The 16,686-nt window shown below is 38.6% G+C and overlaps 1 protein-coding gene across 17 annotated transcripts in view; it reads left to right on the top strand.

Annotated features, from left to right (window-relative positions):
- grip1 (glutamate receptor interacting protein 1) overlaps positions 1-16,686 on the top strand; it is a 554,262-nt gene that overhangs the window by 490,167 nt on the left and 47,409 nt on the right. For all 17 annotated transcript variants that reach the window (XM_049473333.1, XM_049473330.1, XM_049473334.1 and 14 more), the window contains one exon: positions 7,042-7,122. In XM_049473333.1, the coding sequence (XP_049329290.1) occupies positions 7,042-7,122 (81 nt within the window). The remainder of the gene's footprint in view (positions 1-7,041; positions 7,123-16,686) is intronic.

Raw genomic sequence — 16,686 nt, 5'->3', positions numbered from 1 at the left:
ATAAATTGGATAGAAGAAACTTAACTCTTTCTTTGTTTTACTTTATTATAAATATCTCAGCTTGGTTATAAGGATTTCTGAATTAGAACTTGCTTAGAATTTGCTAAAGAGTATAAAAGAGTGTTTTCACACCTGTAGTTTATTTCTGTAGTCCAGATCAGTTGATAATGTTATTTATTTAAAGCGTTTTCTCACTCGGTTTGGTTTGGTTTCACACAGGCATAAACCTAAATGCACTAAAATGCGCATCAATAAACCAGGTGAACAGATTGTCTCCTCTGATTGGCCAGAGCTGTCTGGTGCAGGAGCAAGAAAGTTAATTATAGCGAGAAGATTGTGTGTTTTTAAACACAGTGTTTTCAATGGAACGTGCAGTGCAGATGTGAGCAGTGAACGCTGCACATACTGCATGTGTAAACAGCCTGGAGCAGCAGCAGAGACAGCGTTTGTTCATAGCAGTATATTATTTGGCAAATATATCAGATTAAACTGCATCTTATCAGGAGTTTAGATCAGTAAAAAAAATAATATTGGATATCTGGGTCGGATCGAGACCAGATCACGTTCTCACCACAAGTGATCCGCTCCAGAAAAAAATCTGTGCGATGGGTGGGGCAGATTACGGCAGAAGTTGGGGTCAAATTTGGCAGTTAATTTATGTAAAAAAAAAAAAATAATTAAAATGCGTTATTGATTTCAAATGAATCACATGTGTTAATGCTTTAACGTTGACAGCCCTACTTATTTATATGAACTAATACCGGTACATCTTTAAATTTAGTGATCGCAAGGCCTCCAGTGTAGCAAAGCAGCTCTAAACTAAAAATGTCCTACACACAGCAGGGTGCAATGCATTATGTTTTGTTAAGCATTCATCCAGTAGCCTTCATTTAAAATTGTTCCAGTTTGTGCCGCAGTAGCCCTTCTATCATTTTAGATCAGATGGGAAAGCCTTTGTTGCCTGAGGCAATCGATAAGCCTTGGGCGCTTATCGGCCTGTCACCGGTTTGGAATTTGTCCCTCCTCAGACCACTATCAGAGAGTTATCATCACTGCAGATCAGAAGCCCCCTGCAGTTCTAGCAGTTTTGGACATGCTTCTACCCAGTAATCTGACCATAACTATTTTTGGCCCTTGTCAGATTTGCTCTGGTCTCTGTACCCTTGAATACGTTGTTCACTTAATGCTGGCCCAACCCAAAGGTAGAGAGAAAATATTGATGTTTTGAAATATATTGCTATATATAATATTACTAAATTCTCAATAATCCAGCACAAAGAGGGTGAAGACTGGCACATGCCTCCTCCGACACATGTGAAGTAATTCAGCCACTGCCTCTTTTTTTAAACTGTTGCTGATGTAGAATTGTTGAGTAGCATCACAGAGCACTCGGAGGAAAGTGCAGCGACTCGGTTCCAGTACATCAGCTCACAGATGCAGCCTTGTGCTGATTGACATCACCCTAGGAGTGATATGTGGAAAAAGCGCCATCTACCCACCCAAAGAGAGCAAGGCCAATTGTGTACTCTCTCAGGGCTCCAGCAGCTGATGGCAAGCTGCATGACCGGGACCCAAACCAGCAAATCTCCCGCTCATAGTGGCAGCACTTAAGTTTAAAAATCAGTGCAAGTGCAAGTGATTAACTTTGTGTTGTGTTTAAAAACCCAACTAATTAACAGCAGTCTTCAGATCCCACTGTTCTGATTGCTTAGAAAATAAGCTTTTCTTTTTTCTAATTTTATAAAAAAAAACAATAGTAATATTGTTTTTTTCTGAAATATATTGTCCTGTTAACAGTATTGTAAGATATTAAATTGTAACCTCTGAATTGCGATGCTTAACGAAAGGCCTGGTTCACTTATCTGTGTCTCAATAATTAAAACTATTGCTTTTGACAAGAAGCTCACTAACTTTAAGCTTCTAGTCTGCACTGTAATTTCTTTCTCAGTGTGATAAATGGAACCTAATAACAGTACAATTAATAATGTGATTTGTTGCTTTGCTGTATTGTGATTATCACACCATAGCTTTATATAAAAAAAACATAGGCCTAAATCACAGACCATTTTCCTGAGCCCGATCAGACACCGCCCCAGGAAAGAGGTGACCCAAATTCGGGTTGGGCATTGGTTCGGGCTCGGGCAGAGAATCGAAACTCTACTGTAGTGTGCTCAATTAAACCAGTAACAGTGGAACTCTTTGTTTTATTAATTTAGTTTATTAATTGTGAGACCAGGTAACACCAGACTACATGTTACTATAAGTGCAGAAATTCTGCTAATTCCAAATTCACTTTTTTCACTTCTCCACCTCGGAAATATGGCAGAAAGTCTAAGTTATGCTGAATATTTTGCAGAATATGTCTGAGCTCTATCAGGAGCCCCTCTGTAGCCACACAGGGTAATTAGTGCGCTGTTAACATTCACATCCCTGCATTTGTTTGATTAGCAGTGATTTCTGTAGAACAGGCATCGACAGCAGCTATATAATAATTTACGTTCTGTGACAGGACCCGTGTTTTGTAGCTGTCAGCTGTTGATATCAGGCTCGTATAGAGAATCTTTGAATCGTGCTCTGAGGCTATTTTCGCCTCAACGATTGACTGACAATTTTCTGTAAAGTCAGAGGGAAATCATTTTCTTGGTTCCCTCGCTGAGCAATAACGTTGTCCTTTGGAAAAAGTAAGCGGGGAGAGGAATAATTTCATACTGCCTGGGCTGGAAGGCTGCTCCCCATCACTCTGAGGCAGAGAGAGAGAGAAAAAGCGAGAGAGCGAGAAAGAGAGAGAGAGAGAGAGAGAGAGAGAGTAAGAGCGTGTGCACTCCTGAGGGAAGGAATGAGCTGCCCTGAATTATTGAGTGATCATTTTAAGAGCTGCAGCCTTTATGCGTAATTGCCGGCCATCGGAGGGCAGTAGATTTTCCACCTCCATCGTTTCGACACTTCTCCCATCGGCTGGCGATCTCTGTAGCCTTTCTGCCCGGAGAACAACGGGGGTATTTTTTGTTCTTTAAGTTACTGCAGTCTCCCAGTAACTACTAAGTGTCAGAAAATATGGTATCGGTTTATAATACAGCCCGTGTTTTAGAGGGTAAGTTCCCTTTACTTATGGTGTAACTTCTCTGGATGAACCAGTACATTCAAAATCAGAGACTGTAAAAAAGATGGACGTTGTGTCGCCGTTCCCATTCATTAAATGAAAATGAAGCCAAAATCTTCCACCATGTTGGCGATCCTGATACCCGAGTCTGCACAGTAGAGACCAGAGAAGGGGAGAAAGACTGGGGAGAGGCAGCCTACTCATTTAAATAACCCCGCCCCTGAGGGCTGCCTCGCGGTCACAGACTGCAGAGCGGAGCGGAACTGACGGTCTGTTATTGGTCCCGCCCATAACCAGCACTTTTACAATAACCACACCTTTTTTAAATAGAGCTAAATAACTTTTTAAAAACCGAATTCTGTGGGGATATAAAGATTTTACAATATAAGCAGAGGTTACACTAGCTGTTATATTTAATTAATAGAGGTAGAATTACAGTATATTGGAAAAAAACGTGATTGAAAGTTGTCCGTTTTGCCATTGAAACCTATGGGGGTGGGTGGGGTTACACAGCTTTCTGCAACTGAACAGCAGGGGGCGCCCGACCTGTGGTGGCTTCACTTTTGAGAGACGATGCTCTGTCCAGCTATACACAGTCTATGTTCAAAATACTTACCGGGTCCTACAGATACTTAACTGTATAACGATATAAATAAATCACAACCAGGAACAAGAGTGTAAAAACTAGGTAACTTTCTGAAACTTACCTTATACTTTCCCAACACCTACTGGTGTAACTGTTCTCTGTGAATCAGTATAAATACAAGTACTTAAGTACTTAAATGTAGGTACAAATAAAGCACAGGAGATCCTGCAATTTTCCTAAACTTGTAGTGCAATTTTCATATAAAATAATATATAATTATTTTGCCCTTTGTTCATGGAAATTGTGAAGTATTCATTCCAGTCTCACCCAGGGAGTTACAGTATTATTATTCTAATAATTTTATGAGTTTGAAAAAGAAGATAAGAATTTGATTCATGCTTTAAAAACAGTCAGGGTGGAGTAGAGTAGGAAGAAAAACGTATAGGTTGTAATGTCAAGACTAAAATAATACAACAATATTGTATTTATATCTGTAATAACACAATCAAGAAAACTGAGATTGTAAAGAAAATGTATTCATTAATACACAGAAACAACAAGATTTCATATGATGTAATATAATCCCACACCTCCCCTGATTTTTACTGTTGTTACTCTATAAGTACACAGTATTTACTCAGTAAGTATCCGTTCTTGCTCTGCACAGTACACAGTACTTACCCTCTAAAACCGCGGTGATTTATGATAAAATATATTATATAATATATGGTAAAAAAAATTACATGGGGATACATATATTTGTGTAAATATACAGGGTTTGTACCGCCATGAAAAACGTTGGAAAAGTCATGGAATCTGATAATAGCAAATTCCAATTTCCAAGCCTGGATAAGTTTTAGAAAAATAAAAATACCCAAAAAGTTTTGGAAAAGTCATGGAAATTTGGTCTACAAATCTTTGTGTTTTAGTTTATCGATGGAGAAAATCTATTTTGAGCCAACAAATACATCAGCTCAGAGTTAATTCAGTAATTTAGCTCTACACAATAAAACTCTCAGGATCTGACAAACATTTTATTATTAAAAAATAATATTTCTTCATATTCATTATAGGCCTACTATAATCAATTTATAGTTTATAGTTTAAGTTGATTTTTGGTTTTATTGTCCATGTCTGCACTGATTTTTAAAAATCGTATGGTCATGAAAATTCCCCTTGAAAGCACAGAAATGTATTGGTTAAAAAGTGTATGAACCCTGATGTATGATTCAATTAATTAGTTATTATTTCAAGTTTAATAGTGCCTGTATAGAAGCCAAGGACGCTCACTCTATACTCTACATTCTTTCCATTTTTTTACATTCTTTACACTCCACATTCCACCAACACTTGTGGAGATCATCGTAGAGACGTGACAGCCAATCACGGGCCGCTTACTCTCAACTGCAACCACTGCACAGAGTATCTGAGCATAAAAGCATCTATAGAACACACCTATAGCAATTTATAGTAACCAATTAACCTGATGGAACCTCCATGTTTCTGAACTGTGGATGGAAACCCATACTGATGCATTCCACCCAGAAGAGGACTTGAACCCAAGACCCCGGTGCTGAAAGGCTAATGTGCTAGCGCTCAATACCAAGCCTCCGTGCTGTGCTTTATATACAAATATGTCTTTTCCATGTTGGAAAAATAGAACTGGAACAGAAAAATAGAACTCTGAATGTTTTTTTTTTTTTACCAGCTGTTTCATTAAATTTCTCCTTCTTCTATGTCATCTCATATTGTAACGTTCTCCCTGCTCTACCTCTCCCACTTCACCTCAGGATAAGCTGGTTAATTAGCTGGTAAGTTGGATCAGGTGTGCTAGAGCAGAAAAACACCAGCAGGAGAAGAAAAACACTCCAGCTCCAGCATAAGAGAGTCTGCTGTAATCAGCAGATGAATGTTATTCGTGTTTTCCCACTTGTGCATTTAAAAGATGGATGGATGTAAGAGCAGAATGTCAGGCTGCAAGTATCTCAAACAACTCCAACATTACAATAGTTTAATAAAGAAAGGGGGAAGAGGAACGCTAAAGATAAACTATATCTGTGACTGGGTTATCAATGTAGTGATTCATAATCATACACATTTTTATAGAAATTGCAAAATTGAGATTATTGGATAAAATATAATACGAACTTTAATAGTAAATAATATGAATAAAAATGTATCTGTTTATCATGATTGTATTTTTATTTTATTTTTTTTTCGGTCTTGGAGTATTTTCTAGAGGTGATGAAAAATAGTTGGCTGCTTTTCCATCCCAGCTGGGTTCATGCCATATGCGTCCCTTAATTGTTTTCATGAAAATTCATTAAAAAAAGAAATAAAGAAAAAACAGAAGGTGTGCAAAGATGACTGGTACTCTCTCTCTCTCTTTCTCTCTCTCTCTCTCTCTCTCTCTCGCTATATATATATATATATATATATATATATATATATATATATATATATATATAAGCTCTGGAAAAAATAAGAGACCACTTAAAAATGATGAGTTTCTTTGATTTTACCAAATTGAAAACCTCTGGAATATAATCAAGAGGAAGATGGATGATCACAATCCATCAAACCAAACTGAACTGCTTGAATTTTTACACCAGGAGTAAAGGCATAAACTTATCCAAAAGCAGCGTGTAAGACTGGTGGAGGAGAACATGATGCCAAGATGCATGAAAACTGTGATTAAAAACCAGGGTTATTCCACCAGATATTGATTTCTGAACTCTTAAAACTTTTTATTATTATGTATTATTTGAGGTCTGAAAGATTTGAAAATTGTGATTTGGGAAAAAAGTTGTCCGTAGTTTATAGAATAAAACAACACTGTTCATTTTACTCAAACATAAACCTATAAATAGCAAAATAATTTTAGAGCATTTTTCTATTGGTCTATTCATCATAAAAAATTTTATACGAATTCCAAAAGTGAACAGTGTTGATAACCATGATGATACAGGGGTCATGGTTCGGTGCACACTCTGTCCTCACTCTCTTTATTCTTTATCTTTCACTGTTCTGTTTGAACAGAGAAAATACTATTTCTGTCACTCTGTAACAACTTACTTCAATTCAATTTCAATAAAATCTTGTGCAGAAGAAGAAGAAACTGTCACAATTTGCAGCTTGTGAGTGTGTGTGTGCCATCTTTATTAATTAATATAATGGAAGTCACTCTTAATGTTGTCAAATTGTTTTTTATAAAAAAGCCCAGTTTCCAAGTAATAGCAATTGTTCAATAAAATGTGCCGAACTGAAGCTTAGACCTGAGTTTCTGTTTGTAGCAGAGCTTGTGTTTAATCATCTTTCTCTTTTCACTTTTTTCTTTTTTATTACCCTGTTTTAGAGTCTGTTATCCCAAGCAGTGGCACCTTCCACGTGAAGCTACCAAAGAAGCCGGGCGTGGAGTTAGGCATCACCATCAGCTGTGAGTGTCCTGTTCCTCTCATCCCCCACACACCACACACAATCCAATACACACTTCACTACTGCTGACGTGCACTCGTCCTGTTAGGCACTGATGTGTCGATTTCAGGTTCCATCGTTTGTTCATTCATTTTAAAATATCTTGTCTAGCTGTGGTCTCTAGTTTAAATGAATGCCATGTGAGCCATTTTTTGTGCTTGATTTAGGGCGCGTCAGTATGTCTTTGCTATCGTAACGTCAGGAAAAGTACACATGAAGATGTTTATGATTAAAATGCCACCAGACTTCCAACTGTAGAGAGAAACAAGAACGGTTTAAAACGTCCTTTTCAAACCCAACTCTGTGCACATGAATGTGAGCTGTCTGCATCTTGTGGCTGAATGAGAATGAGTGGAGAGATCACGAGCGAGATCGTGAGAAAGATCACGAGAGATATCGCAAACGAGACTACGAAAAGTGCTCAGGTGTTTCTGTTTAGCTCTGCTTTAGATCACTGAATTAGTGGTCTCTGAAGAAAGACAGGATTTCGACTCTTGCTCATGAATATTCATACATGCAAACATATCGCCTCTGATTGGCTAACAGCACTGCAGCAGAGAACGCCTACCTGCCTTCCCCCACACAGTCAATTTTACAGCTCTAAAACCTAAAGAACTGAAGGTTTTCAGAGATGCAGCCTTAGTTTTAAAGATATTGCACTGAGTTCTAGATTCATTTAACCCTTAAACTTCGACTAAAAGAAACATTATCGGCTAAATGTCCAGGCCCCCTCGATTCCAAAAAATAGAACACCACAAGTTTAACCCTTAGAATCCTACGGACGGATTTTCCATCCAAAACCGCACCTTGAGTTCTCAGCTTAATTACTCAGGAATCTCTTCACACATAAACATAATCCATATATGGTTAGAAAGGGCGGAGCTTACGCTTTCTAAAAATAGTGATGATTAACATCCCAGTGCGTTAAAACTAAATCTACAAGAAACCCATTGAGAAAAACACCTAAAAAAAGTGAGATCTCCTTCCCCAACCAATATTATTTACCTTTAGTGCTTCAAACATATTTATATGATATTTCATCAGTAACCAAATAATATCAGTAAATATCAGACTCAAAAGTGTCCGCAGAAAAAGTGTGAAACCACCTGCTTTACTTAAACTAAAGCTAGGTATGGTGTGCGCACTACTTTAAATAGTTTTTATTTTACTTGCACATTTTTACTAAGTAGTTATTTTGCACTTTGCATTTTTATTCATTTAGACTAAAAAGTTTACATTTCTGTATATATTATAGTTTTCTTTGTGTGTCCTGATCCAAATACTGAAAGGCATAGGCTGCTCCTGAGTGTCAGGTGTTTAGTATCTACATGTATCCTAGATGTGTAATTATTGATTATCAAGAAAAATAAATCCACCTGATGCTGTTTCTCCATGTATTTTTTAAAAGTAATAATTAATAATCCATGTAATGAACTCAAATCATCAATATTATTATGCTTTTAACTCATAAACACTCTATTCTAACCATTTTTGAAAAAATATCTTAGGTGTGAATACATTTAAAGTCTATACATTCAAAAATAAGAAAAAAAGGAAACAGGCGCTTGGTAATATTTTGACCAAAACATGATCGGTTCCAGGAAAATATAACAATTCTGCTTCCTTTTACATTTTAAAAGATTATATTTTTTAATTTTTTTTAAATAATTTTATTTCTTTTTTTTCCCCATTTTTCTCCCAATTTGGATATCCAATTGTCCCACCCCTTTGTGCGTCCCCATCACGAGCACACGCCTCCTTCGAGCTGCTGCTGATTAATCATTGCCTGAGCAGCTAGCGCGCTCGGACGAAAGCACAGCGGCCAGGTTCCGATACATCCGCTCACAGACGGCTTGTGCCGCCCAGCGCTACCTTAAGTGTGAAGGGGAGAGAGCGCCATCTACCCACCCCAGAGGGAGCAGGGCCAATTGTGCTCCCTCTGAGCGCCGGCAGCTGATGGCAAAGCTGCATGAGCGGGTGTTCGAACCTACGACCTCCCGCTCATAGTGACAGCGCTTTAGACCGCTGGACCACTCGGCGCCAACGTTTATACTTTTGAGCAGCCGTATGTCTTCTGGAGTAAAAGAGCTCAGGGCTCATGTGTCTGTCTGATATTATTACTGTGTTATAAAACCTGAATAAGGGACTGAAAACAAAAACGTAGAAAAAACACACCAAAACAGCCTCAAGGGGTTCGAAGGGTTAACTGTTTAACTGTTAATGTAACTGTTAATTGTGTAAGCGAGGCCAGCAAGACCAGCTAGACTAGCGTGGGCGTTTGTGGGAGTGGTTCTGCTGGTGACAGTAAGGCTGCTGTGATCTTATTTAAAAATAGAGCATCCTCTTCTTTGAACTGGACTAGAATTGCAGCATAAGCAGAACGACTCTATTACTGGCGTGTAATGATAATGTCGATACTCTCTCTTGACTCATCATTGGCGCACAGTCAAGGCGTAGATTAGTCCATTGCCCCAGCTCGTTTCCAGCGGTCAGAGATAAAAGGGAAGGCGAAACGGAGCAGCTCATTGGCTCTTGTACTGCTCTGCTTCCTCTGAGTTTCGCACGGCCCCTGTGATTTTTTAATTGATTTTAATTGCTGCTTTGCACGTTGCCGGCCTCAGTGGGTTGGGATGAAGAGAGCCGACGGAGGGCACTGCTGTACGCAGGCAGTATGAAACAAAGCTTTTTGTCTGATACAATTCCATAGCCTCCACTGCGCAACCTCGGGCTCTCTGCAGCTTCCAGATCTTTCTACCACTTTCCAAGAACACATTTTTTTTTTTTATCTCATGGCCGTGCCAGAACAGGACTCTACTGATATGGACTCCATCTACAATGCACACTTTCCTTTGTTCATTCTATTAATGGATCCATTAATTATAGAGTTCACACTTCCCCTAGTTCCCTAGTCATAGTGTAGATGTAAAATATGGTTTAAAGGTGTTAATTAACCACCCTAACACCCTATTATCTATCTCATAGACATGTTAAGCACCAGATTAGAATGTAATAAGTGTGCTATAACCAGGGTGCAGATCCTTAATACGTCTTAATAAGTCTTAAATTATTTAATGCTGCTGATGTTGCTGATGTTCTTTTCGAAATGTGTGTTTCACATGTGCCAGAGGAGACATGTGCTACTGTATTTTTAGCTTCTACAGGTCTGTTACAAACATTTAACCATTCAAATAATTTATTAAAGTGTTTAAAGTTATCTAGAACAAAAATATAAAAACACAAGTTATAAAATTGATATTTTATCTGTATTTTAACCATAAAGGTCTCTTTCCACTAAAATCCACTTTTTCTAGTTCTTTGTGAAATACTATAGGTCTCTCTGAGTTGTTTATGATGCTGCACATAACCCCCCCCCCCCCCCCCCCCAGCCTACATCAATTATCTTAATTAATTATGTGTGTGTTTGGCGTAACATGAAATAAACCAACCAGCGTGTCACTTGCCGTTCCCTTTAAGAGCTAGGTGCACTCTAATTTTGGCAGATTGGTATTTTAACGGCGCTGTGCTTCTGCACAGAGGAAGCTAACCTGCTTGTTCATGCTGTGTTACTGTTGATGGAAAAATTTGATTGAAAATGGAATGGGAGTGAATTGAAGGAACGCGGGATGAAAAAACAACTGTGGTTTAGAAAGATTGTAGAGTTTTGGGACCTGCACTGTTGTAGTACATACAGTATGGTGGATGTCGGGAAAAGAGGAGACTTAGATTTGGTAGGAGTGAAAATAAATGGTAGGAGTGAACGGGTGGAACAAGGGATGAAAATAAAGGGATTAATAAACGAGCATGGGTCAAAACGGCAATGACTTCCTTCTCAGATATCCAAAATAGCGTACAGAATTACAGTAAATGGGTCCACACTCTTTCACCCATTCATTCTTAATTGGGAAAAAAATGATTTTAGTGAACTTTTTATGAAATCTGTACATCCAATCAAAAAGTTGTATACAAGCCCAGTCTAGAGTTGGAACGGTGTTGATATCTCAATAATTCTTGGACAGGTTTGTAGCAAAATTCTGCATAAACATATGAAGAATAATAAGAATATATAAGCATATAAATCTAATAATAATATAGTTGCACATTGCAAATATAATACATGATCATTGTGACTGTAGTTTTATACTAATTGCAGAAGACAATCAGTATGCCGTCTGTCTTCTGTCCGTTTTTCCTGATTATTCTGACTGTCACTCTACAGCAGGAGCCACCAGATCCTCCACCTGATGTTTGTCTTTGCTCATTTCTATGCCTCTGTTTCTCCTCTGTCACGTATAAGCGCTGGCTGCCTTCGCTGACTGCTGACTCCCCACGGCTGGCGAAAAGCTGCGCTCATTTGTAGCCATAGATACAGGCTGATTCTCCGCTCCCTCTGGAGAGCACACTCCGTCTTCTCCTGCCCCGTTCTTATCGTTTGTTTACCATCATTCCAGCTTTCCAGAAGGTCGTTAGAGGCAGCATTGGCTCCTAATGCAATCCGTTTTCTTCCTGTAGCCACGGCACCGAACGCTCGTGGCGTTAGCCAGCTGCTTCATCACTGGCACGTCTGCATTGTCGAGCCACCGTGATTCATTTCCTCAGCTCGCCACCGTCTCGTTTTGTTCATTGTCTACTTGTGTGAAGCAATGCTGCTGTTTTTATTTCTTTTGTACAGCTTAGGTGCGCTTTTCTGACACTCCCTGGTCTCCTGTGCATTTCCGTGCTTATCTGTTAGATAGATAAAGAAATTTTTCTGATGACCATGCTGTGCGCTTTCCAGACAGGAGGTATTTATTAAGCTTAGGCAAAGGGCTAATCTCTTTGCTTCCAGCTACATTAAAAAAAAAACAATTTTTTTTACAAGAACTGAACTGTTTCCAACTTTTAAAAAGTTTGTTTGTTAAAGTTTGAAGATATTGGTGACTAAGGCACTTAGTCACCAAGATCCAAAACTCCTTCGAATCCTGAATCATGCTGCTTGGCATGGCTTGGGGTGGTGGCATTGCTAGTAATAGGGGGGATTGAGTAATTTGTGGAAAAAAATGAATGAGGTAACATTAAAAAACTAAAATGAGAAATTGAGGCTTTGAGGCTTCTTTAATAATAAACATCTTAACAGCTTAATTCATATGTGGTACTAAACCAGTCATTATTTGATCTAAAAAGTAGTTGTTTATTTTAATAATTGATAAGATTTCAGCAATAAATTGTTTTACTATAGATTAATAGCAAACATTTAAAGCTCCACTAGGTAGGATTGAGATTTTGAGGTTTCAGGCCGATTAGTTTGTCTTTCTCGTTTTCTGGCTTTCACAGACATATTCGGTCTCTTTCCAGCTTCTGCCAGAGTGTCTGTATGTTAGTTTGTAAAGAATAAACCAGTAGTCCTTGTAGAACTGTTAGAACTAAAGGTCGGAAAGCAGGTCGCAGTTCTCGCGAGCGTTGGTCGCCGGCGCCTCGGAAAACTTACAGAGTCTGGTTTGAGCTCAGAGGAGCTCCGGCACAGACACGAGAGCACCGCTATTCCTCCTATTACACCTCAATGCAGCGCTGCAGTGAGTCTCAAGCTGTAATTTCACTTCTTTAAAAATATAAAAAATCAAGGAAATCCTACCTAGTGCTGCTTTAAGATGGGATCTATAATACAGTTAATGACTTTAAGCTCAGGCTGTTTCTTTTTTTATTGCCTTTAATGTGACACTCATATGGTTTTCCATGGTTGTGTGGACATATCAAATCCAGTCTTTTCAAATCAGATTTGAATCACATTTTAATATGTGGTCATTGATCAGATACGTATCTGATTTGTGGGAATGAGACATGTGAACAGTCAGATAGACCAGATTTCATGCTCCCTTTTGCATGTATGAATGTGCTTAGTGCTTAATGTTGGTGATTGAGGCCAAAGTTCCTATAGAAAACTCTGAAACATTACTAAAAACAAGACCAGGCTCTGATCTCTATGAAGGTCAAATGACTCAGAATGTCTCAGAAACAAATTTTCACATATTTCCACTAATAAGTCTGATATAACACTTTTAAGATATTTTAAGAGCAACCATATAGTGTCTTAGTAACACATTTATAAGCACTGAATAATTCATTTTTAAAGCTAAGCTTTAATAATTCAGTGTATATATATATATATATATATATATATATATATATATATATATATATATATATATATATATATATATATATATATATATAAATAGCTCATGCCAGTAGTGCTTATTGAATGAGAAATTATGAATAAGAAATATTCTTCCTTATTAATATCAGGGCCTGAGAATCATTAATACTGTAAAACTGAAGTGTATCATTCATGAACAGACAGCTGTCTTATAAACTCTTCATCCTGTGAAAAATATGCCTTATAAAAGATGCATAAATTGAAAATAAATAAAGCTTTAGTTTATGTATAGTGTTTTGGATATATTTAATATATTTAATTTAATTAATTTTTAATTTTCATAAGATATAGTGCATATTATACACATGTGCATGCACATGTACATTACATAAATCAATTTCTCGAAAGATAGGTCGATGATATATTTATTGTGACAGGCCATAATCATAAATTATAATCCTAAACAATAAAAAAAATTAAATAAATGCTTAAAATAGTACTCACTCTGTGTGTAATGCATTAAAATACTGTAAATGCTTCTGACTGATGCCACTCATGAAGAAAAGAGAACGACAGAGGTCCGAGGGAGCCGTCCTTGTCTGGCTTTACAGGCTCAGGTGAAATACAGCCCATCTGCAGACATAAAGCAGGGAAGTGTTAAGTACTTCACAAAAGGCTACCACCGAGCGGGAGCAAAGCCCACATAAATAAGGTGGCACTTGGAGCGGTGTGAGAGCGTGACCCCGCGGTGTGTTTGCAGCGTCCTCAGCGTGTTGCTCGTAATAACATCTGTGCAGTCGACCGTTCCTTTCTTCTTGCCGTCTCTTTACGCGCATACACACTCGCCCACACACTCAAACAATGCGGAGCCCAGCCGACTGGCCGGCTGCCAGCTGTGGAGGGCGCATCGGCGGTGAGGAACGAGTTCCACGAGATGTAATACACTGTGGGAAATGGGCAGCCTCCTCTGTGATAGGGCTGCATTTACACTAGAGCTTCTTACAGAATGTCGGGGTGCTCCTTCCAGAACGCGCTGTTCCAGATTTCTGCTCCTCCTCAGCGCAAGAAAAAAAACAGCTCGCCATCTCAAAGGAATCTTAATGGCTTTTCTAATGCGCCTGAAAGGGTGGTGCGGGCTTGGGAGACCGGAGGAAGAAGACTGCTGCTGAGGTATTACAAAACGCTGCAGTAAAAACACAAGATGTTCATTAAAGAAGCCTTTTTTTTTTTTTTGGTCCGAACCAAACAAAGCAAACTTTCAAAAGTTCCCAAAGAGTTCAGCTCTCTTAGAAAAAAAAAACTTGTTTCATTAATAGAATAGAAGCAGATGAGATTAAATATTAAAGGACCATTAAGGATTATATTTTCTGTAATAATTCATAACATGATCAGGATGCGTCATCAGATATTAAGGAAACATGTTTAAAAATTTAAGCCTTGGCAGCTCTTGACAGCAGAACTTTAGACTTCAGACTATAGCTTAAAAAGTTTTGTTTGAGCATTAGTACATTATGAAAATCTGTGTGGGTTGTGACCCTGAATCTGCCCCTACAGCCATTCCCCCAGTCCAATTTCCACACCCAGGTTTGCCAGGTATAACAGCACGCAAACGCAACAGCACGCAAACAGTGTTTCTAAATTAGGTGGACCAACACCACAGATGACAGCAGAACTTTAGACTTCAGACAATAGCTTAAATTTTTTATTTGAACAGTAGTACATTATGAAAATCTGTTTTTGGTTGTGACCCTGAATCTGCCCCCTACAGCCATTCCCCCAAACTAATTTCCACACCCAGGTTTGCCGGGTATAGACAACAGCACGCAAACAGTGTACTTCAGCCATTAAGAAACGGACAAGAAGGCTTTTTTTTTCAGCTGAACATATAATCAGTGAGCTTCAGTACACTTGCTGAACATAGTTGTGACATCATGGTGTGGGGCAGACCTGGGGTGCTCCTGCCTCTGCACTAAGGTGCGTTTTTTTTTTTTTCTCAAAATTAGGTGGACCAACACCAGCAGATGACATGTCTCTCCAAACCATCACTGATTGTGTGATTGAAACTTCACACTAGACCTCAAGCAGCTTGGACTGTGTGTCTCTCCTCCACTCTTCCTCCAGACTCTGATCCCTTGATTTCCAAATAAAATGGAAAATTTACTCATGGTCACTAATGGTTTGGAGAGACATGTGATCAAACTGTTGATTTTAACATGCAAAAACCTAAGGAATTGGTGTATAAAAATGGGACTTTTAGGCTTTTTGAATTAACTGCACTTGTGAAGATCTCCACAATGAAGGGGCTTCATATTTTCATAAACCTCCACTTGAAGCCAAACACAAGCTGATTGGCTCTTTTTGGCATGTTGTTTCAGAGACAGATTTATTCACATTACAGACAGATCAAAAAACGTTTATTTTTAAATGAGACCTGTCAAGAACATTTAAATTACGTTCAAGCAAAACAAGAAAACTGCATATTCATGCTTTTTTTTGCAGTTGAAGTATAGTGGGGGTCAGTAAGGTTTTTAAAATTTTAATAAATGTTTTTTTTTCCTCATAATAATTATATATAATGTAATCAGAGGCAGAAACTAATGGAAAACTGGAGAATTTAGCATATTTCTGTCTCCAAGCCAAAATGTGTATTACAGCACACTCTCAGCATTGCGCTCGCCTCGCCTGGACTCCAGCATGAGCCACAGTTCCAGCAGCAGCAGCCAGTGAAATACCACTATTCATCATGGTTAGGCCAAATAGCAGGTGCAGTGGAAGAAGGAGACTATGACAAATCTGCTTTCCGGAAGGTGCCAGCCAATGAACCCCCATCTGGCTTGTTACCGCCCACAAGATGGGAAATGGCCCTGAAGTCAGACTGAGACTGTGTCGCTCTGCCGTGGGTTTTGTGGCCTAATCTAATGAGTTGGTTCCTCTTTCTCTCTATTAGAACTAGGGGTTACCTGTACATGACATTTAAAGGCCTGAGATTGTGTTTAGATGTTGGGTTAGATTAGTGCAGCTTGTTAAACAGATCTGACAGGTATCGCCCCAAGTTTCCTTTCGGTGGTGGAGCTATGATGCGATTTTATTCGATGGGAATGGCTGGAATTCATCAGGCTGGACAAAATAAAATTATTTATTAAAGGACCAATCAGAAATAAATGCAAGCAAGTATATGAACTGGCTTAAGGAGTCCAATTTCCAAACACTGGATAGATTTTTCTGCCCCTTCCATTCCTCCCTAGACACAAAGCTCACGCTAGTTTCCAGCTAGTTGCTAGTTTATTGCCCCTCTCTAGTACACTAGTCATGGCGGTAAGTTCCACAAATATGCTCAGCAAGTGTACTGAGGCTTAGTGATTATCTGTTCAGCTAGAAAAAAAAATAGCCTTCTCG

This window comes from Astyanax mexicanus, chromosome 2, assembly GCF_023375975.1.
Source record: "Astyanax mexicanus isolate ESR-SI-001 chromosome 2, AstMex3_surface, whole genome shotgun sequence".
NCBI classification, from domain to species: Eukaryota; Metazoa; Chordata; class Actinopteri; order Characiformes; family Acestrorhamphidae; genus Astyanax; species Astyanax mexicanus.
Note: the sequence above shows the minus strand (reverse complement) of the source record. Positions and strands in the feature narration are given on the sequence as shown.